We start from the raw sequence: 22,970 nt of genomic DNA on the forward strand, positions 1-22,970 counted from the left end.
CTGGTTCAGTATGGAAACTATTTTTAGGAAGCAATGGACACTGAACATCAATCATATAAACACTATATAAATAATTTATATGTAGATAGCTGCACTTTATCTGAAATTGTATAGTTGGGACTCATCCAGTTTAGCTACATTCAGGGGCGGACTGGGACCAGAAATCGGCCCTGGCATTTCTAAAACACCGGCCCATTTTTTTCCTTGAGGCCCCCATTATTAGCCAAATAATGATCAAGTTAGACAGACCCACTGGGCACATTTTTTTTATCAGCCCATCTGGCATTTGCCCGAAATGCCAGAGGGCCAGTCCACCCGTGTACATTAGAATGAACACCCTTGACCCTGTCGTTTGAGATACAGTGGTGGTAAGGCTATTTCAAATTCAAAACACATGCTTTGATACTAACAGTAGCCAAATGTAATTACCATAAGATAACATTATTATTACAAGGTGGTTAATTCGATATGATTTCTCGAAGAAGGGTCTCTTGTTGAAGAAACTCACCTTTCAGGACAGAAAAGGGGTATTTGGAATGGTCCATGCTACCCGGGATCCTAGTGACGTCCATACCCCATTGAAGTTTACATTTAAAATGGTTAATGGTTAAAAAGGTTTACAGTTAAAGTTAGGCTAAGTGTAGGATTTAAGGTTACGACGCTTGCCTTTTGGCTGATCCATTTCTGGTTTCAGGTGTGGGTGAAAACCGAGTTGGGTGCTGTGGAATCACTGAGGGTAACCAGAAGTGGTCTTGTGATAATTGTTTGTGTTTCTGCTGGTCAGAAGGAGCAAGTGCTCCGTGTTAAATGAATGTGGGCACCGAGATGTGATTTTGCTCTCAAGAAAAGGGTGCCATTGAAAGGAGTGATTAACTTGGTAGCGGTAAATGTGAAAGTTGACCAACTGAAAAGGAAGATTCCCGGTGTTTGTGATGCTCGTCGTTTGGTCCGACGCAGACAGGGCGGCATGAGTGGTGGAACAGAAGAGTCATTGTCTGTTCTTTTGAGTTTTGATGTTAAGTTTTTGCCTGACAAATTTATGTTAGGATATATAAGTTATCCTGTACAAGCTTTTGTGCCGAATACATGACGTTGTTACAGCGGTGAAGCTTATGGGCATGTGGCAACAGTGTGTAGGAGGGAGGTTCCTAGGTGTGAGAAGTGTGCAGAAGGGAATGAGACAAAGGAATGTGTACCATTGGGGAAAGTAATAGTATATGGTAATTGTAAGGGTGCCATGGGGCTGGGGATCAGAAATGTCCGGTGCGAGAGAGGCAGGTTGAGGTTTCCAGGGTTAGAGTAGTGCAAAAGTTCTCATATGCTGAAGCAGTGAAGAAAGTCGAGGAATATGAGTCAAGGGGGAGGGATCCTGAGAGGAGTGGTGTGAGTAGTAGATCTGTACCAGTACAGAGGAATAAACCAACAAGTGATATACACTACTGTTCAAAAGGTTGGGGTCATTTAGAAATGTCCCTGTTTTTGAAAGAAAAGCACATTTTTTGTCCGTTTAAAATAACATCAAATTGATCAGAAATACAGTGTAGACATTGTTAATGTTGTAAATGACCATTGTAGCTGGAAACGGCAGATCTTTAATGAAATATCTACATAGGCGTACAGAGGCCCATTATTAGCAACCATCACTCCTGTGTTCCAATGGCACGTTGTGTTAGCTAATCCAAGTTTATCATTTTAAAAAGCTAATTGATCATTAGAAAACCCTTTAGCAATTATGTTAGCACAGCTGAAAACTGTTGTGCTGATTAATGAAGCAATAAAACTGGCCTTCTTTAGACTAGTTGAGTATCTGAAGCATCAGCATTTGTGGGTTCGATTATAGGCTCAAAATGGCCAGAAACAAAGAATTTTCTTCTGAAACTCGTCAGTCTATTCTTGTTCTGAAAAATGAAAGCTATTCCATGCGAGAAACTGAAGATCTCATACAACGCTGTGTACTACTCCCTTCACAGAACAGGTCAAACTGTCTCTAACCAGAATAGAAAGAGCAACTGAGCAAGAGGACAAGTACATTAGAGTGTCTAGTTTGAGAAACAGACGCCTCACAAGTCCTCAACTGGCAGCTTCAATAAATAGTACCCGCAAAACACCAGTCTCAACGTCAACAGTGAAGAGGCGACTCCGGGATGCTGGCCTTCTAGGCAGAGTTGCAAAGAAAAAGACAGATCTCAGACTGACTAATAAAAAGAAAAGATTAAGATGAGCAAAAGAACACAGACACTGGACAGAGAAACTCTACCTAGAAGGCCAGCATCCTGGAGTCACCTCTTCACTGTTAACCTTGAGACTGGTGTTTTGCGAGTACTATTTAATGAAGCTGCCAGTTAAGGACTTGTGAGGCATCTGTGGTGGTAGTGTGGATGAGAGGAGGGATGATAGTGGTAGTGAACTACTATAATCCGTGTCAAGTATTGGACCTAGAAGAGTTGGAGAGAGTGGAGGGCCAGGATAGAAGTAAGGTCATGTGGTGTGGGGATTTTAATGCCCACAACACGCTCTGGGGGGACGGGGACGGATGGATGGAAATGGCCAAGTGATGGAAAATCTGATAGAAGTTAAAGATCTGGTGTGCCTGAATGATGGCCGAGGGACCAGGATTGATGTAGACACAGGGAAAGAGTCTGCCTTGGACCTCACTCTGGTATCTAGTGCGATGGCAGGAATCTGTGAGTTGGAGGTATGGGAGGAGTCGACAGTAGGGAGTGATCATTACCCCATAGTATGGACAGTAAGCCAGAGGGAGGAGGAGGTGTCAGTGGATGGAGTAGGCAGGTGGGTGTTTGAAAGGGCAAAGTGGGATCAGTTTCATGAGTTAAGTGAGCGGGTGATGTCTCGGGTGGATAGGAGAGGGCAAGTGGGTAGTATGAATAACTGGCTGAGAATAGCTTTAGTGGGGGCAGCTACTGAGGTGATACTTAAAAGTTCAGGGAGAAGGAGGAGGAGGAGGAAAGCAGTCCCGTGGTGGACGGAGGAGTGTGGGGCAATGGTGAGGAGTAGGAACAGGGAATTTAGAGTACTGAAAAGGACACATAACTTCCAACATCTGATTCAGTATAAGCAAGCTGAGGCTCTGGTGAGGAGAACTATTCGTTAGGCAAAGACGTCATATTGGCGTCGGTTCTGTGACACCATTGGAAGGGCGACACCAGTGGGAGAAGTGCGGGGGATGATTAAGAGGATGAGTGGGGTCAGAAGGGAGTGGGATTATCCAGTGTTGACGAGTGGGAAGGATATGGCAGTAACAGATGAGGAGAAGGCAGAGATGATGGTCAAAGCGTTTGTCCAAGTGCATAGCTCTGCAAATTGATCAGAGGGGCAGAGGGAGAGACAGAACGAGAGAGGAGCATGTTGGAGTGCTGGATAGGAGGGAGGATGTAAAGGATGTGTTGAATGCACCATTTACCATGGCAGAGGTGAAAATGTCAATAGGTAAGGCTGGGTTAACTTCACCTTAGAAAGATGAGGTGTGCTATATTATATTGGCCCATCTTAGTAATGAGGCACTGGATAAGGTATTGGTGTTGTACAACAGAGTGTGGGAGGAGTGGAAACTACCAGGCAGCTGGAAGGAAGCAGTAGTGTTACCAATCCGGAAGCCAGGGAAGGACCCAACGAGGCCAACAAGCTATCGGTCAATAGCCTTTAACATCACATGTATGTAAGACTATGGAGCGTATGATAATGGAGCTTGTTAATCAAGCTTGATATTATGGGGGTAGGAGGAAGAACGTACAACTGGATAAAGGATTTCCTGTTTGGAATGTCTGTCCAGGTGAGGGTCAGGAAGTCTCTCTGGAAGCTACATGGTGGATAAAGGTACACCATAGGGGAGGTGGATTAGTCCTCTGTTGTTCTCAATCCTGATCAAAGATTGTTTACTCTCAGGTACAGCCGGATATTGGGAGGTCGTTATTTGCAGATGATGTGGATTTATGGAAAAGTGGAAGAAATGTGCCATATAGAGTCAGGAAGGTACAGGAAGCAATTGATGAGATAGAGAAGTGGGCATTAATGTGGGGATTCAGGTTCTCTGTAGAGAGAACTCAGACAGTGTTCTTTACCAGGAGGAAGGTGGGAGATGAGGTATGCTTGAGGTTATATGGGAGAAACTTGGAGAGGGTGGGGGCCTTCGGGTTTCTTGGGGCGTACTTTGACACTAGACTGACCTGGGCAGAACACATTGAGAGAGTGGTGGGAAAGAGTAAGAAGGTACTAAATGTGATGCGCTGTCTGTTGGGGAAGGAGTGGGGGGCTGGGCGTTCCTCATTCAGGACCATGTATGTTGCATTGATCCAATCTGTAATAGACTATAGAAGTATAGTGTATGGTTCGGCAGACCGGACATCATTGGAAAGGCTAGATGTCATACAGGGACAAGGACTCAGAATATGTAGTGGTGCGTTTTGGACGTCCCCAGTGGCTGCACTACACCTGCATTGCTTGCTGTTTGGGGTTTTAGGCTGGGTTTCTGTACAGCACTTTGAGATATCAGCTGATGTAAGAAGGGCTATAGAAATACATTTGATTTGATTTGATTTGCACTACAGATGGAGATGGGGGAAATGCCATTGCAGATTAGGAGACAGCAGCTGGCAATTCATTATTGGGTCAGGGAGAAGGGGATACAGGAAATTTGTTTAAAGAGTGTATTGAGTAGAACGTCATTAGATATAGTCTGAAATATGTTGTTATGTTTTTTAAGAGCAACGGGGCTGGCAGGAGGGATTTAGTTTCTCCCTGTCGCTGGCCTACACTCCAGTACAGTAGGTGGCGGTAATGCACCATAACGTTGGATGCCAACCGCTGATAAACCTCCACCGAAGAAGAAGAAGAACAAGGGAAGTTATTGAAGGAACCGTGTTTTTGGAACGTACATTTGTGTGCCATTTTGCTCTCGCGATATTACCCGTACGTCCTACGTGATTACACGTCAGACGAGCTGTGTTGGAGAATCATGGCGGAGCGCAGGAGGCATAAGAAACGGATCCAGGTAAAAATAATTTTCACGTTAACTGGAAGAAGATAGTTTTTGCTTGGATGTATTACAGAGAGGTTATTTTCAAGATTGGAATATTTCCCGCAACAGACTAGTTTTCTAGTATGGTAATTTGCTAGCGATTCGATGCTGTTGATAATAGGCGAAAAGCTGTGCTAGCAGCTACCGTTAACGACTGAAATATTTAATTTTGCAGGAAGTCATTTTGCATAACATTTATATTTAACACGAATATTTCAAATAGCAATACCTAGCTATTTCAGAACATTAGCTAGCTAGTTAGTGAACTTTACCGGTTAAGAAAACATTTTGGTGAAGAGGAGGAAGATATTAGGTAACGTTACAGTAACGTTAGGTATTTACAATTTGCTAGTTAGCCAGGCTATCTCAGAAACCAGGCAGAGAAAGCTAGTGCAAACCCGTAGCCAACTAGCTTTGCTACCAGCTACTAACAAAACTCGCCAGCTAACGTTACCATCACAATGATAGTAAAGCAACTTGCGGTTGCATGGCGGGCAAACAGATGTTAAGCCAAGACGTGTTTTGGAATATATAAATAGCTAGCTAATGTTACTGTTTTGGCAAGCCAAATGCCACTGATGCGCCAGCACATCCTCATTAATTGATGTTTGATGGCCATACGAGAATAGTCTCATTAAAACTACGATGACGTAGTTTAACTAGAGGTAGCTAGATTGCGGCGTGATTTCTTTCGAGGTGCATTGGTCATTGTACAAATTGCAATAGTTTTGCAAGTAATGCTGGACCAGTTTTCTTTGGGGTAAGTCCCTGTCAATTGTTTGAGACGAACTCAGGGGTATGATCTGTGGAACGTTCCAATAGGAATCTGTTCCCAAAACTTCGTAAATAACAAGTTTGCCAACAAACAACGCATCCAAAGTTGTATAGCGGCAGAATCAGATACCGGGTAGGGAGTGGGCTACATAATTAAGTTTTCACTCAACACGTTTATTCCGAAAAATGTCTCTGGTAGCCTGTGGACAAACATTAAGAATAAGCTACGTGGTGAGTTGATGCCTATTCGGCAGCTAGTTAGCTAGGTGAATTGATCATGCAACTTTGTATGCGTTGTTTGTTGACAACCTTGTACTTTACCAAGTTTTTGGGACCGATTCCTTTTGGAACATTCCACAAATTATACCCACCCTCAAACTCATGCCAATGTAACAATATAGCTTCCATCCCTCTCCTTGCCCCAACCTGGGCTTGAACCAGGGACCCTCTGCACACATCAACAACTGTTACCCATCGTGCCACAAAAGCCGCGTCCCTTGCAGAGCAAGGGGAACAACTACTTCAGGTCTCAGAGCGAGTGACGTCACCCGATTGAAACGCTATTAGGGCGCACCACCGCTAACTAACTAGCCATTTTCACATCGGTTACACTCACCCCTCATTTGACCTCCTCCTTTTCCGCAGCAACCAGTGATCCGGGTCAACAGCATCAATGTAACAGTTTGCTTCCGTCCCTCTCCTCGCCCCTACCTGGGCTTGAACTAGGGACTCTGCACACATCAACAACTGACACCCACGAAGCATAGTTATCCATCGCGCCACAAAAGCCACGTCCCTTGCAGAGCAAGGGGAACAACTACTTCAGGTCTCAGAGCGAGTGACGTCACCGATTGAAACGCTATTAGGGCGCACCACCGCTAACTAACTAGCCATTTCACATCAGTTACACCAACACACTAAATTCAACTCGACAACCTGATGACAATAACATACCTTACTGTAGTGTAATGGAAGTTAATCGAATCGATTACACACAATTCAGGCCTTCTGGTCATTGTCAAATTATGCAACAGGTTCACATCACCTTGACATGCATCAACAACAGCAGATAGGCAACACCTTGGCTGTCAGTGGTCAAATTGCTTAATATTCCATATGTCCTTCTCCTGGCTGCAGGAACAGGGTATGTTATTATGCAATAGTTGAAATTACATCTATTCCTTTATATCCAGTTTGCGCTCTCTCTTTTTTCTCTAGCTCTGTCTCATGATATGGTAACGGAAAAGCACATGTTTTGAATAACTGATTACTATGGAAAAGCACAGTTTTGAATAACTGAGTACTATGTTGCTTTATTACCATGATGAGTGAAGTGAACTTTCGCTGAGCATAAACATTGAGCAAAACACTACCCAGGTTTGATAGCTGGCAGTGGCTATGCTATCCTCATCAACTATTAGACTAACCAGATTTGGACTTTAATTTTATTTGGCCACGACGTGGGCAGCTGAGAGTGGGGACAACTGGGCCTGAAAGAGTAGGGACTATCAAGACAACGTTGTGAAACGAGGAGATAAGCTACTACCTGATATTTCCAATAAGAACACAGGTTTTAGTTTGCCGATTGCGAAATGCTTTTGCTAAGGCGGGCCCTACTGAACTTAGAACTGTCTTTCATAGGGGAAGCGAGGGTGGCCTAAGTCCCCCTCATATTCATAGGATAGGCTCAGGTAAAGACGGAGTTTTTTTTCATTTAGTGGGGCCTCGTGTGTCTGTATTTTGTGACTGATGATGCCCATACCTGTACCAAAACCCTGTTTAAAAGCCCTCCTTGCTTCATCATGTGCTGTATAGCTGCGAAGCCAGCCAGCTGGGCCAGAAGCAGCAGCAGGCAGGACTGAATCTCATTGTGCTGATGCTCTCTCATTCCCCTCCATGTTAGCAGGCAGTACTGGCTTCAGTGTCGGGCCATGTTCAGTCAGTAGGCACGAAGCAGGAGATTATGAAACTGAGCAAAATGGAGGGGGGTGCGAGGGAATTGGCCAATGATAGAGTTTGTGTTTGTTGTCTGTAATGTCCAAACAAGAACTACAATCCCATATATCACCATAATAAGACTATTTCTGGAAATCCCAGTGAAATAGCCTAATGTTACATCATTCCATTTTGTTGATTTTATAAATGCTTCTTTAGAAATCCTATGAAATGCTTAAATTCATGAATGTCATTCAACACCACGTGGTCATATGCTGGATGTCAGCCTTCCCTCCCCCAATTCTAACCTTAACCATTAGTAGGGAAAATGATAAACTGAACCTAGATAAGAGTCTAGGGGCAACTTCACCCTAATCCTGTCCTCTGTAGCTCAGTTGGTAGAGCATGGTGGTGCTCCTCCTGTAGCTCAGTTGGTAGAGCATGGTGGTGCTCCTCCTGTAGCTCAGTTGGTAGAGCATGGTGGTGCTCCTGTAGCTCAGTTGGTAGAGCATGGTGGTGCTCCTGTAGCTCAGTTGGTAGAGCATGGTGGTGCTCCTGTAGCTCAGTTGGTAGAGCATGGTGGTGCTCCTCCTGTAGCTCAGTTGGTAGAGCATGGTGGTGCTCCTCCTGTAGCTCAGTTGGTAGAGCATGGTGGTGCTCCTCCTGTAGCTCAGTTGGTAGAGCATGGTGCTCCTGTAGCTCAGTTGGTAGAGCATGGTGGTGCTCCTGTAGCTCAGTTGGTAGAGCATGGTGGTGCTCCTGTAGCTCAGTTGGTAGAGCATGGTGGTGCTCCTCCTGTAGCTCAGTTGGTAGAGCATGGTGGTGCTCCTGTAGCTCAGTTGGTAGAGCATGGTGGTGCTCCTCCTGTAGCTCAGTTGGTAGAGCATGGTGGTGCTCCTGTAGCTCAGTTGGTAGAGCATGGTGGTGCTCCTCCTGTAGCTCAGTTGGTAGAGCATGGTGGTGCTCCTGTAGCTCAGTTGGTAGAGCATGGTGGTGCTCCTCCTGTAGCTCAGTTGGTAGAGCATGGTGCTCCTGTAGCTCAGTTGGTAGAGCATGGTGGTGCTCCTCCTGTAGCTCAGTTGGTAGAGCATGGTGGTGCTCCTCCTGTAGCTCAGTTGGTAGAGCATGGTGGTGCTCCTGTAGCTCAGTTGGTAGAGCATGGTGGTGCTCCTGTAGCTCAGTTGGTAGAGCATGGTGGTGCTCCTCCTGTAGCTCAGTTGGTAGAGCATGGTGGTGCTCCTCCTGTAGCTCAGTTGGTAGAGCATGGTGGTGCTCCTCCTGTAGCTCAGTTGGTAGAGCATGGTGGTGCTCCTCCTGTAGCTCAGTTGGTAGAGCATGGTGGTGCTCCTCCTGTAGCTCAGTTGGTAGAGCATGGTGGTGCTCCTCCTGTAGCTCAGTTGGTAGAGCATGGTGGTGCTCCTGTAGCTCAGTTGGTAGAGCATGGTGGTGCTCCTCCTGTAGCTCAGTTGGTAGAGCATGGTGCTCCTGTAGCTCAGTTGGTAGAGCATGGTGGTGCTCCTCCTGTAGCTCAGTTGGTAGAGCATGGTGGTGCTCCTCCTGTAGCTCAGTTGGTAGAGCATGGTGCTCCTGTAGCTCAGTTGGTAGAGCATGGTGCTCCTGTAGCTCAGTTGGTAGAGCATGGTGCTCCTGTAGCTCAGTTGGTAGAGCATGGTGCTCCTGTAGCTCAGTTGGTAGAGCATGGTGCTCCTGTAGCTCAGTTGGTAGAGCATGGTGCTCCTGTAGCTCAGTTGGTAGAGCATGGTGCTCCTGTAGCTCAGTTGGTAGAGCATGGTGCTCCTGTAGCTCAGTTGGTAGAGCATGGTGCTCCTGTAGCTCAGTTGGTAGAGCATGGTGCTCCTGTAGCTCAGTTGGTAGAGCATGGTGCTCCTGTAGCTCAGTTGGTAGAGCATGGTGCTCCTGTAGCTCAGTTGGTAGAGCATGGTGCTCCTGTAGCTCAGTTGGTAGAGCATGGTGCTCCTGTAGCTCAGTTGGTAGAGCATGGTGCTCCTGTAGCTCAGTTGGTAGAGCATGGTGCTCCTGTAGCTCAGTTGGTAGAGCATGGTGCTCCTGTAGCTCAGTTGGTAGAGCATGGTGCTCCTGTAGCTCAGTTGGTAGAGCATGGTGCTCCTGTAGCTCAGTTGGTAGAGCATGGTGCTCCTGTAGCTCAGTTGGTAGAGCATGGTGCTCCTGTAGCTCAGTTGGTAGAGCATGGTGCTCCTGTAGCTCAGTTGGTAGAGCATGGTGGTGCTCCTCCTGTAGCTCAGTTGGTAGAGCATGGTGGTGCTCCTCCTGTAGCTCAGTTGGTAGAGCATGGTGGTGCTCCTGTAGCTCAGTTGGTAGAGCATGGTGGTGCTCCTGTAGCTCAGTTGGTAGAGCATGGTGGTGCTCCTGTAGCTCAGTTGGTAGAGCATGGTGGTGCTCCTGTAGCTCAGTTGGTAGAGCATGGTGGTGCTCCTGTAGCTCAGTTGGTAGAGCATGGTGGTGCTCCTGTAGCTCAGTTGGTAGAGCATGGTGGTGCTCCTCCTGTAGCTCAGTTGGTAGAGCATGGTGGTGCTCCTGTAGCTCAGTTGGTAGAGCATGGTGGTGCTCCTCCTGTAGCTCAGTTGGTAGAGCATGGTGGTGCTCCTCCTGTAGCTCAGTTGGTAGAGCATGGTGGTGCTCCTCCTGTAGCTCAGTTGGTAGAGCATGGTGGTGCTCCTCCTGTAGCTCAGTTGGTAGAGCATGGTGGTTGTAACGCCCGGGTACTTGGTTCGATTCCTGGGACCACACATATGTAAAATATATGCGCGCATGATTCTAAGTCTCTTTGGATAAAAGCATCTGCTAAATGACATATGTATATGTGTATGTATGTATATATGTGTGTGTGTTGTGAATATGACTGGCTGATTGACTTGACTTCACCGCGGGAGGTCCTAAAGCCCACCCCTGCCCTGGGCTGACAGTCTGATCTGCTCCTTAACTGGTCTGCGTTCTTGTCTCTGTAGCAATGCTGTAGGCCCTACACTGTTAGCCTATATCTATGGCAGTGTTTCCCAAACATGGTCCTCTGGTGGATTTTGCCTTAACACAGCAATGATCAAAGCTTCATGATTATTATAATCAGCTGTGTAGTGCTAGGGCAAAGGGAAAAATGGGTGCACCCCTTGGGGTCACCGTGGACTGAGTTTGGGAAACCCTGGTCTATGGTCTGTAACTGTTAGTGTGGGGGGGGGGGGCAGGAGCAGCAAACGTGTCGCAGCAAAAGAGTAAGTGTTGATGGTATTCAACTCAACATGGCATAGTAGCACACAGACTTGTGATTTCCCTTTTTCCTCACTGTGTAGGAGGTGAGTGAGCCCACCAAGGAGGAGAAGGCGGTGGCCAAGTACCTCCGCTTCAACTGCCCCACCAAGTCCACCAACATGATGGGCCACCGGGTGGACTACTTCATCGGTCAGTGCTCCGTTCATACGCTCTCCTTTGTTCACTCATTTAGGACAGTGATTCTCAAACCAGTCAGCAGCAGTTGGTGCCGGTCCCCACAGCATTTGATATTTCAGTACTAGCACATAAAGTGCTTAAATTAGTCAACTATCATCAAGCCTGTGACTAGGCCTCGTTGAATCAGGTGTGGTACTGTTGGAATATCCCTACTTCAAATAGGCTATCATTGTGGGGAATGGTTTGAGGGACACTTTTAGGGGATTAAAGAAGTATTTTATTTTTGACCACTTGACTAGGAAAACCCAAATGTTACACTTTAAAGCTGCAATATATCATTTTTGGGCTGACCCAATTCACATAGAAATATGTGTTACAGATCTGGCATTCTCATTGAAAGCAAGTCTAAGAAGCTGTAGATCTGTTCTATGTGCGCTATTTCTATGCTTCCTGTTCTTAAGTTTAGTGTCTCTTTTACTTTAGTTTTTGTACACCAGCTTCAAACAGCTGAAAATACAATGTTTTTGGTTATGCAAAATGTTTCACAGCTGTTTAGATGGTACAATAATTTTCTACACAATACTTGCTTGTTTTGTCACATAAACTTGGGCGAACTATTAGAATTTAAGCAAGCAGGGAAATGGCAGAGCGATTTCTGCATAGTGCATCTTTAACTAAGGCCCGAAGTTTTTCCTGGTCAGGAACAGTCAGGACATATCTGGGCCTTAGCAGTAGGCCTAATGACGACGGTGTCTTGATGTGAGAGACGACAATTGGCATTTATTTGTTATTTCTTCCGGTCCTGCTGAGTTGAGGGTTGGAATAGTTAACTTTTGACCCAGAATCTCTCACTATATCTCATAGTAGTACTGTTGACCTGCCAATGTTTACATTTGCCCAATGACTTTAGCCCCATAGCAGACCTATTCTGTCAACAGTGTCAGTAAATGCTGTTTGCACAGTCGTTGGTTAAATATCTCTGGCGTGTGCTGTGTCTGTTGGAGAGGAGCTTTTGTACACATCCCCAGGGGCCAGGATTTCAGAATGTTTTCATAGCATGATGGTCATTGAGTTTCAACGTACAGCATCTCTCTACTACCTTTTGATGTCATTTTTGAACATGGTTGTCTGTTTCCCTTTGTCAGCCTCCAAGGCGGTGGACTGTCTGCTGGACTCCAAGTGGGCCAAGGCCAAGAAGGGAGAGGAGGCCGTTTTCACCACCAGAGACTCTGTGGTGGACTACTGCAACAAGTTAGTCTAATGTGGGAGTGCTGGTAGTTGTTTAACTACCACCCTACACTAGAACTGAAGTTGCTTTCACACTACACATTGTTCACTACAACTTCCATGTTTGTATGTTGTCCCTATGTCCTTAGGAAGTTCGGGGCAAAATGTGTGTAATGTGAAAGGTTCTACAAGGACTATACAGGCTCCCGATGGTTTCAGGGGCTCCCAAACAAAATCTGAAACAATATGATGAAGTACTGAACAATATTTGACCATGGTTCATCTTGTGTTCTGGTGTTTCTGCTCTCCTCCTTCAGGCTGCTGAAGAAGCAATTCTTCCACCGCGCTCTGAAAGTCATGAAGAAGAAGCCAGAGAAGGACATCAAGAAAGACAAGGAGAAAGAAAAAGATAAGAAGAAGGATTCCAAGGATGCCGAGGCTTCAGATGTAAAGAAGGAGAAAGAGAAGAAGAAGGATTCCAAGGATGCCGAGGCTTCAGATGTAAAGAAGGAGAAAGAGAAGAAGAAGGATTCCAAGGATGCCGAGGCTTCAGATGTAAAGAAGGAGAAAGAGAAGAAGAAGGATTCCAAGGATGCCGAGGCTTCAGATGTAAAGAAGGAGAAGAGTGTATGTAAATTGAATGAAGTGAATATATAGGCTATGAACATGTTGTATAGTTCGTAACAGGTTAGACCACTGAAGCGGTTTGGTCATAAAATCAAATACGATTGATCTAGATTCTTTTTATAAAGGCCATATGACCATGCTGTTTTTTTGTGTGCTCAGGATGATAGCCCCGGAACGCCAAAGAAGAAAAAAGACGTGAAGAAGAAATTCAAACTGGAGCCTCATGAGGATCAGCTCTTCTTGGATGGCAATGAGGTGAGTTGGAACACAGGGAATCCTGGGAAAAAGGGCTCCGCCTCGCCAAAGATTAGGATGGGTAAAAATATGAAAGCAGGACTTTCTGGAAAAGTGAGCATGTTTCAGTCGGTGTGTAGCCAGAGGTCATTGTTGTAATATTCACTTTAAAAGACGGGGAACATTCTGATCTTTGTGGCATGAATTCAGCACATTGGTGTTTGTTTTTCCCTGTGACATTTGAGAGAATTCCAGAGCAAAAGAGCTTACCCTTGTTTCAGGGTGCACTTAATGAGACACGTTCTCCATGACCAGAGACATTCTTTGTGGCGTCAGTTTGCCATGCAAGCATGACATGATGGTGATATGATGGCAAGAGGTTCAATGTGACTTGCACGGAGTTCACCATGTGATATGTGAAAAATGGTGAATCGCTGTGGTTGATAAATAAAAACTATTTCTAAGGTGAAATTTAAAATTATCATATTTACTCCACTTTCCAGGTATTTGTTTGGATCTACGACCCAGTCCATTTTAAAACCTTTGCCATGGGACTGATTCTGGGTGAGTGGAATTGTAGTATTAATTACCTAGAATATTACATTTTGATAACTGATTAAACTGTCTTTCACAAATAACTGATCATTGCAACTGAATTGGTAGGGATGGTCATGAGTAGTCGGAATGGAGGTCAAAACTCGATCTCTAACCAGAGGTTGAAACATTGTCTTAAAGACAACGTTCATCTGCTTTGGTTCTCGTGTTCCATTTGTACATGTGCATTTGCGAGGCACAATAAAAAAGAAACCAATCCAAGCATCACTCAGTCCCTAAATTCCCTCCGTGTCTCACTAACGCAATTGCGTTCTGATCACTCCCTCTACACATGCGGGCTAAATGAGCACACAGGCTTCTGTTAGGCCTACAGAAATAAATGCCTATCAAAACATATCTACCTGATGGGATACACAAGCTACATTCCTTGCCAAATGACAACAGTTTTATCGCATTCAAAATGGACTGGTTGATTGAAGTAGGGAAATAGGTGGTTCCAACGAGGAGCGCAGCAGTTTTGGAATAATTGCGTCACGTCATTTTTCCGCTTAGGCTACTTTGCGAACTGCTTGTGCCATTTAGAATAGGTTAGCCTAGGCTATAACACTTTTAAACATAGACGGTGGGAAAGAAATGTGAAAACGTGAGTTTGATAAAGACGGCGTGTATTTTCAATCATTAAGCCTAGGTCTACTCACCAAACAGATGTTGTGGCTGCAATTCATCACCATCACCAAATGGATTAACAATGTGAAATCCATTTTTTTAAATACCAAAGAATGGCAGAATAAACTACATCGAACGTCTCTATCGAAAAGACAGATTCTGTTTTGTAACCCAGAAAAAATTTCACCTCGACAAATTGAGCCCAGTTTCAAGCGAGCACTCTGAGAATAACTGTTCCAGACGCGCATCAATTAGCACTGGCAACTTTCAATTTGGAAAAAAGTTTCTATTTTATTCTGTTATGTTACATCATGATTTTTACTATGAAATAGGAGCCTATTGACTGTGATAAGGGCTCGGGAAATTAACAAAACAAGGCTAGGCCATTGTACAGCCATAGGCTTTTACAAGCAAGCGCCACTGTTGATGTTAGTGTCTTGTTTGGAGATAATTCTTTGTGGCGATTTTATTTATATATATATATATTTATATTTAGTTGATTTTTACGGTTTCAATAAATTAATCTTAAAATGGCACTTGTTTTTTTATTGACGTGTGCGTATATATGGGGCAATTAGGATTTGTTATCTGTAGTGGTTATGATTAATCAGGCATTGTTGAGCTCTGTTAGCATACAGATAAATGCTGAACAGATACATTCCAGTACAGGCCTTGTGTTCTAAAAATGCAATTACTCGAACAGTCAACATTTCAAATGCTCATCCCTATGAATTGGTAAAGGGAATAACGATGCTTATTTTCCACTGTACTAAGGCCTGCGTCTCTGTTTCCAGTAATTGCAGTGATTGCGGCCACTCTCTTCCCGCTGTGGCCGGCTGAGATGCGTGTGGGTGTGTACTACCTGAGCGTGGCAGCAGGCTGTTTCGTGGCCAGTATACTGCTGTTGGCTGTTGGTAAGAAAGAAAACACCCAACCTCTAGACACTTGTGTACAACTAAAAATAGTGTAACTCAATATGCTAGCACCAACTTGTCCTCCTAATGCTCTAGGTAGAATTGCCTTCTCTCGTCCTCCTTTCGGCAACTCGGAGTGCGACTCCATTTTGCTCCTCCCCGCCTACAAACAAAGACTCAAAAGGGATCTTCCGGTGGTCAGGTCTGTACAACGCTGTTCTGACCAATCAGAATCCATGCTCCAAGAGTGTTTTGGACTGGAATATGTTCCAGGTCGCGTCTGGGGATAACATCATTGAATAGGGCTACAAAAATGCAGAGATGATGTGATACCGACGGTATCGTTCAAAACTTACTGGAATCCAAAACCGTGGATTGATGGCAGCCTTGTTGGGAAACTGAAGGAGAGAAATGCTGCTTATAAACAGGGCAAAGTGACCTGGGACAACTGTATGGTTAAACAGCACAAATGCGACCCACGCGGATCGATAACATGGCAAGATAGAAGTATAGGGACAAAATGGAGGAGTAATTCAGTGGGTCGGATACGAGGCATATGTGGCAGGGGCTTCTAACGATCACGGATTACAAAAAGCAAGCCAATCACGTCGCAGACACCAACACCGGACGAGCTAAACCCCTTTTTCTCATGCTTGGAGCATAAGGGTGAGCCCCCGAGGACGACGAGGGCTACGTGCTGACGGTCTCCACGGAGGACCATTCACTACGTACCACTCACTTCTGTCATCATGAAGTGCTTCAAGAGGCAAGTCAAACACCACATCAACTCGACTTCCTGACAAACGTAGCCTACATTACCTCCTCCACACTGATCTTCAACACGGGGGCCTCACAATGGTGTGTCCTCTGTCCCCTCCTGTACTCCCTGTATACCCACGACTGCGTGGCCTCACACATTTACAACTCCTTCATCAAGTTCTCTGACAACATGACAGTAGTAGGCCTGATTACCAACAACGAGACAGCCTACAGAGAGGAGGTGGGCACTGGTGGTGTGGTGCCAGGTAAACAATCTCTTCCCTCAACGTCAGCATAACAAAGGAGCTGATTGTGGACTTCAGGAGGAACCAGGCTGGGCACGCCCCTTCCCTGTCAACAGGGCCGCCGTGGAGACAGTCAAAAACATCAAGTTCCTCGGGGTAAACATCTCCAAGGAGCTGAAATGGTCAACAGCAACGCCTCATTGGGTGCACACTGCCTGCCTTCCAGGACACCTATTAACACCAGGTGTCGCAGGAAGGACAAGAAGATCATCAGGAAACTCAGCCACCTGAGCTACGGCCTGTTCTCCACACAGCTGAACAGTCCCCTGCCCCCCCCCCCCCCCCCCCCCCCCCCCCCCACGTTCCCTGTGCGTGTGATCACCATATTGCTAATACCCCTATCCAACCCTTAAAGGGATACTGCCAGATTCTGACATTAAGCCCTTGTTCTATGAGTCAGAAGCTCATGGATACCATTTTTATGTCTCAGTGTGCATTATGCAAGAACTTAAGTGGTAGTTTCGTGAGCCAATTAAATGCCAGAATCTTGCAGTAACCATTTTAACAGGGAATTCCAATAAAGTTCAAATTCCGTTTTGTTCTTTTACTTTTTAAATAATGTATCTTGTGTTTACCTAGAGACGTGAGTCAAACTGGGTGACACGGCACCAAAGCTGACGTCACAGGGTTGCGTTCCTTCCCCTCAGCACCGTTGACGTTAGTTGCTGGCCTTTGCTTTGACATTACAATGCCATTTGACAATGTTTATCTCCCCTCAGCTCGCTGCATCCTGTTCATGATCATCTGGCTGGTGACGGGCGGACGCCACCACTTCTGGTTCCTGCCCAACCTCACGGCTGACGTGGGCTTCATCGACTCTTTCCGCCCGCTCTACACGCACGAGTACAAGGGCCCGCGGGACTCCAGCAAGAAGAGCCAGGGCAAGACCAGCGATGAGAAGGAGGGTGACGGTGAGGAGGAGGAGGAAGAGGAGGAGGAAGGTGAAGGAGGCGAGGGCTCAGTTCCACAGGGGACGGAAGAAGGCGAGGTGGCGAAGGGGACGGGGACGTCAGCGAGTACCGCTGAGCGCTCTGACACAGACAGCGACCGGCGTGAGGACGAGGGCTCGCAGCACAGCAATGGAAATGACTTTGAGATGATCACCCGCGAGGAGCTGGAGCAGCACACGGAAGAGGAGGAAGAGGAGGAAGAAGGAGAGGGGGATGAAGGAGAGCAGGAAGGAGATGGTGAGAGAAAGCCCTTGCCTGTTCAAACATAAACATTTTATCACTGCCACCTCCTTCTCCTCCAACCTCGTGCTCCTCCAAGGACAACCTCCCACCTCCTCCAGGTCAACCTCGCTGAGGAGACACCTTCATCTTGCCTGCTCCGATCTTCCACCAACTATACAGATGCCACGTCTGAGTATCGACACCGGTGTCAAATGTCTATAACGTTGGAAAAGAGAAGCCTTTATTGTGGTTCTAAAATCCCCAGCTTATTTAACTGAGAAATGCAAACTAACTTAACAGATGTTTGTCTGAGGAAGTTGTCACGTTAGTTCTCCCGACGTTTTCCCTATTTTTCGGTACTTACGTTATGACTGTTATCCCATATCATTCTAGTTAACTCATCCACTCTGTGTTGTTTACTATTGCTACAATGCTTCCCTTGTATGTCTCGTTTCTGCTGTGAGGCAAAGTCTCTTGACAATTTCCACAGATGAGGGAATTAAAGAGCTAAGGAATCGTTGTTTTTACTAGGGGAAGTACTGCCATCTTGTCTACCTACCCCTCAAATCCAGACTGTTGTCTTATGAACAACTTCCGATTTGTACAATCATGGTTAGGCTAAGCCCAGTGTTGTGTCCAGTAGCTGCAAAACATGGTAACAAAATTCAAATGGGAACCAAAATATACACATTTTCCCATTTCCCTACTGAACACGGCCTTGTCCTTTGGTCTATTGTCACCCAACTGGGCCAAGGTCATGTACTAGCAGTGGCATCTGGCCCTCTGTACACAGTTCAGCTCTTTGTTTTTTTATGAATGTGATCTCTCCTAGGCAGCCATCGGACGTTACGATTGACCAACCGTTGGCTACGCCACTATAACTAATGTGGATGGACCAAAATCCATAGTTTACCCCACCCCAAGAAAGACCTCACTTATTGGGGGTATTGCCGAAATATGTCTGGTGAGAGAACAAAAGAAGAAGAAAAAAAATGGCGTCGGCAGATGAACAGCATTAACAATAAACAGCCTTGTGGTTCTTTGCGGTACTTATTATTTTCAATGAGAAATGTTTGTTTGGGTGATCGGTTCTGTCCATCCACACACACACACACACACACACACATATAAAACCAGAGTTCATTAGAGTCATGTCCATTACAAGCAGTCGGACAACAAAAATAAAACAGGTCATTTGAGATACTGCTTTCTAGAAGAAATGTATTCTGAGGCCACGCACATGCAGACCGCAAAGATGGAATGGAAAACCTGTTTTTACAGTTTTGTATTCACCATTTAGAATCGGACATCAAAATTAAAGTGCCAAACACGTTAATTGTTGTTACAATGCATGCTGTTTTCATACTGGAAGACATGTCAAAGGTGTCAGCAAGGGATTTTGGTACATTTATTCATTTTTGTAACGATTGTGTCAAATTCCAAACCTTTTACACCTTAGAAACGCAGCGCAGTATAGGAGCTAAGACGTGTGTAGACATCAATCCCCTTCTCCCTTCAGTTCTATCTAAGCCATGCAAAGCAGGCAATATGTCCTTAAGCTTACTATACTCATTCTACGATCGCTTGTAATAGTATTGTCAGTTCAACTCGGATGCCTGTATTTTCATGATGGCTTTTGTTGTGTTGCCTTCATTGGTATTCTAGTCATGCTAACGGACAACAATGGAGACCCATGTGAATGCATGGGGACTCCGTTAGAAACCAATGTGGTCCAGGTCCAATTCTCTGTAGTGTTGCATTATGGGGGCTGTGGTCCAATACCGTCTGTTCGTAAGGTTGCATTCTTTTTGGCTGGAGTTGTTTTAGATGCTAGTGAGGACGATATTTAAAAATAATAATAATAATAAAGATGTCATTTATATAAGGAATTCTATATCAAATATATTTTGAATTGATCAATTATGAGCCCACTTTGTTCAACTTGAACAGAATCCTTTTTTTGGGTATCAAAACTTTTTATTTTCAGTGTAATGTTTATTTTGCTCAGTTATACTTTTTTTTTTACTATCATTTTGACCACCAATAGGCATATTGTCAAGAGTGTATTGTACTCTCATTATTGGGGACTCTCACCAGAAATGTAGAATATTTAATGTTTGGATATATGATCAGATGGACTACCTATTTTTGATCTAGTTGATATTGATCGATTTTTGTCATTTATTTTGTGTAGAGGAATGTATATAGAAAAACTAGCTATGTGGCTACTTACAGCAAGTCCCACAAACATGTTTGTTTCTTGCCATAAGAATAGTGAATGATTAACTTGTGGTTGAGAAACCCGTTGGCAGTGGATTGCATAATATTTTGTATTGCTGTTCCACACAAAATGTTCTGGGAAGAAAGTTCACCCCGCTGTGGAATGGTAGAGTGGAGCTTGTGAGAGCAAAGGGGGGGAAAAGTCACTTGGTTCGGATATCCCACACACTACACAGATGGACTCAATGTCTAGACTGAGGAGTATCTTCCAGACACTCATACCCTTTTCCCACAATCTTGTCGACCCGAACGGTAGTCCTGGCCGGTTCCTGGAGCTATGCTGGATGCGTAAACAGGCGGGCGCAGTGCAGCTCTGTGAACGGGTCAGAACGGGTCAGTAGTGTGAAAAGGGTACAAGCACTGTCTTGCTTTCCCGTTCTCAGAGCTTGTTGACCTCGGTAGATCTCCAGCTTGTTTCTTCATTGTCGTGTTTCCCTGAACTTTATTCAACTGCGCGTGGCTCTTGTACAATACAAGTGTACTACTTACAACTGCACACTGTAGTTGGTCTCTTTTAGTATTTTTTTTTGTTGTTCATTTTCAATTATTTTCTGTTTCCTGATGTCTTCTGGAGAGCCAGAGTGCGTTCGTAAATTCAATCTGGAGTGCCAGAGTGCCCTCTGGGCATTTGTAAATTGAGCATTGTCCGTTGGTAAATTCAGAGCGTGTCAGATTGTCTGTTGGTAAAGTGTTTTGCTCTCGGAGCGTTCAGAGAGCACACTGGACACTCTGACCGAGGAGTCGGGTTGAGCCGAGTGTTCTGACCTCAACAGCAGTCAAGCACCCAAGCTAACGTTGGCTAGCTTGCTAGCTACTTCCAGATACAAACCCCACTGAGAATTTCTCGCCCTAGCAGAGCTGATTTAGGCTGTTTTCATGTTATTCAGAGCGTTGGTGACTAACTGTGCTGCTGGCAACATTTTTATTACACTTTTTGCCGATGTTTACTGACACTGGCCATATTCAACAGGTGTTGAATGTTCGTAAATTCGTCAGTTATTCTGCGCTCTGGCACACTCAGACGAGAGTGCTCTGAAATCGGAGTAGATAGCCAGAGTGAATTTACGAACGCGCCCCAAGTTGCCAGTAGCTGTATTATTATGAACTATTTCATGAAAATCTCATTGTTCTTGAGTCTTCTTCTTGCACAGTACCAGTCTGTTGTATATTGTAGTATTAATCTATACTGCTTTATTCCATTACATTTCTTTGAAGAAAAAAAAACGTCATCTTTTATCTGTTGAAAATGTTGTTAGTCACTTAGTTGTTCATATTCGGATCAATATCATTGAGGACTGTCTCTTGCAATATTTCAATATAATGTCATTAATTGAATGTCTGGAAGTATATCTGTATCTTATTGCAATAAAACTATAGAAAGCAGTTGTTTCCTGTCTTATTTGCATGAATTGTTGGTGCTTGAATGAGATGATTCATTTCAAATGACCTGTTTTTCCATCTACCCCAAGTTTAGTATGTCAATTACATAAATTAGGTCCTCTTCCAAAAAAAGATAATCTTACGTCGATAATCCAGGGGCTGGTTACTGACAGCAACACACAGGTGACTCTTGCCACATGGTTCTACCTAGCCTTTTATACACTGAGTGGATGGAACATGTTCTTTCCATGACATAGACCACGGGTCAAACTCTTTCCACTGAAGTTCCCAGAATCTGCGGGTTTTTCTCTCCTCCCTTGTACTAGGCCACTAGTTGGTAAGGAACGCCCCTCACCTGGTTGTCTAGGTCTTAATTTAAAGGATAAAACTAAAACCTGCAGACACTAGGCCTTCCATGGAATGAGTTTGATACCCCTGACAGACTAACCATGTCACTTGTTAAATCCACTTCAGTGTAGATGAGGAGATGGGTTAAAGAAGGATTTTTAAGCCTTGAGACAATTGAGACCTGGATTGTGTACAGTCGTGGCCAAAAATGGAGAATAACACAAATATTAATTTCCACAAAGTTTGCTGCTTCAGTGTCTAGATATTTTTGTCAGATGTTACTATGGAATACTGAAGTATAATTACAAGCATTTCATAAGTGTCAAAGGCTTTTATTGACAATTACATGAAGTTGATGCAAAGAGTCAATATTTGCAGTGTGACCCTTCTTTTTCAAGACCTCTGCAATCTTCCCTGGCATGCTGTCAATTAACTTCTGGGCCACATCTTGACTGATGGCAGCCCATTCTTGCATAATCAATGCTTGGAGTTTGTCAGAATTTGTGGGTTTTTGTTTGTCCACCCGCCTCTTGAGGATTGACCACAAGTTCTCAATGTGTTTAAGGTCTGGGGAGTTTCCTGGCCATGGACCCAAAATATCGATGTTTTGTTCCCCGAGCCACTTAGTTATCACTAAGTGGCTTTTCCAGCATAGGTGCTCCATTATGCTGGAAAAGGCATTGTTCGTCACCAAACTGTTCCTGGATGGTTGGGAGAAGTTGCTCTCGGAGGATGTGTTGGTACCATTCTTTATTCATGGCTGTGTTCTTAGGCAAAATTGTGAGCCCACTCCCTTGGCTGAGAAGCAACCCCACACATGAATGGTCTCAGAATAATAACAAAACCAATTGATATTGCCAATTGTTTTGCAGATTTTTTTACAAAGAAAACTAATTTATTGAGCAACAATGTAAACATACATTCTTCCAAACAAGCTGTTGTCCAATGGATTGATGATTATATTATGAGCAACAAGACCTGCTCTTTTAGTCTGCAAACGGTGTCAGTGGAGGAGGTGTTAAACCTATTGAAGTCATTACCCAATGGTAAATTGGGGTTATTGTCTTATGGACAATTTTTTGCTTCGCTGTGCTGCTCCCCAGATTGTAGTTCCACTGAGATACATATTTAATGGGTCACTGGAAAAGGGGATGTTTGCAAATGTATGGAAGCATACGAAACTGTGTCTTATTCCGAAAGACAGCAAAGAACCCATTACTCCTGCCAATAGTCGACCAATTAGTCTACTCCCTTCACTCAGTAAGATATTGGAGGGTATTGTGAGTAGACAAATATGGGAGTATATGGAAAATAATTATCTGATTACAGCTAATCA

At 44.6% G+C, this 22,970-nt stretch overlaps 1 protein-coding gene across 1 annotated transcript; it reads left to right on the forward strand.

Annotated features, from left to right (window-relative positions):
• Positions 1-4,882: 4,882 nt before the first annotated feature.
• LOC106598366 (translocation protein SEC62) lies at positions 4,883-21,289 on the forward strand. The gene is made up of 8 exons (XM_014189408.3): positions 4,883-5,008; positions 11,071-11,179; positions 12,313-12,418; positions 12,712-13,021; positions 13,181-13,276; positions 13,759-13,819; positions 15,271-15,390; positions 17,174-21,289. The coding sequence occupies exons 1-8, from the start codon at positions 4,973-4,975 to the stop codon at positions 17,671-17,673; spliced, it is 1,338 nt and encodes a 445-aa protein (XP_014044883.2). The 5' UTR covers positions 4,883-4,972; the 3' UTR covers positions 17,674-21,289.
• The last annotated feature ends 1,681 nt before the right edge of the window (positions 21,290-22,970 follow it).

This window comes from Salmo salar, chromosome 03 (assembly GCF_965601325.2).
Source record: "Salmo salar chromosome 03, fSalSal1, whole genome shotgun sequence".
Taxonomy (NCBI): Eukaryota; Metazoa; Chordata; class Actinopteri; order Salmoniformes; family Salmonidae; genus Salmo; species Salmo salar.

Bases quoted from the DNA above. Each gene is read 5' to 3' on its own strand.
- LOC106598366 (XM_014189408.3), top strand. From the start codon at position 4,973: ATGGCGGAGCGCAGGAGGCATAAGAAACGGATCCAG. The intron at 5,009-11,070 runs GTAAAAATAATT...CTCACTGTGTAG, and splicing joins GGCATAAGAAACGGATCCAG to GAGGTGAGTGAGCCCACCAA. The intron at 13,022-13,180 runs GTATGTAAATTG...TTGTGTGCTCAG, and splicing joins ATGTAAAGAAGGAGAAGAGT to GATGATAGCCCCGGAACGCC.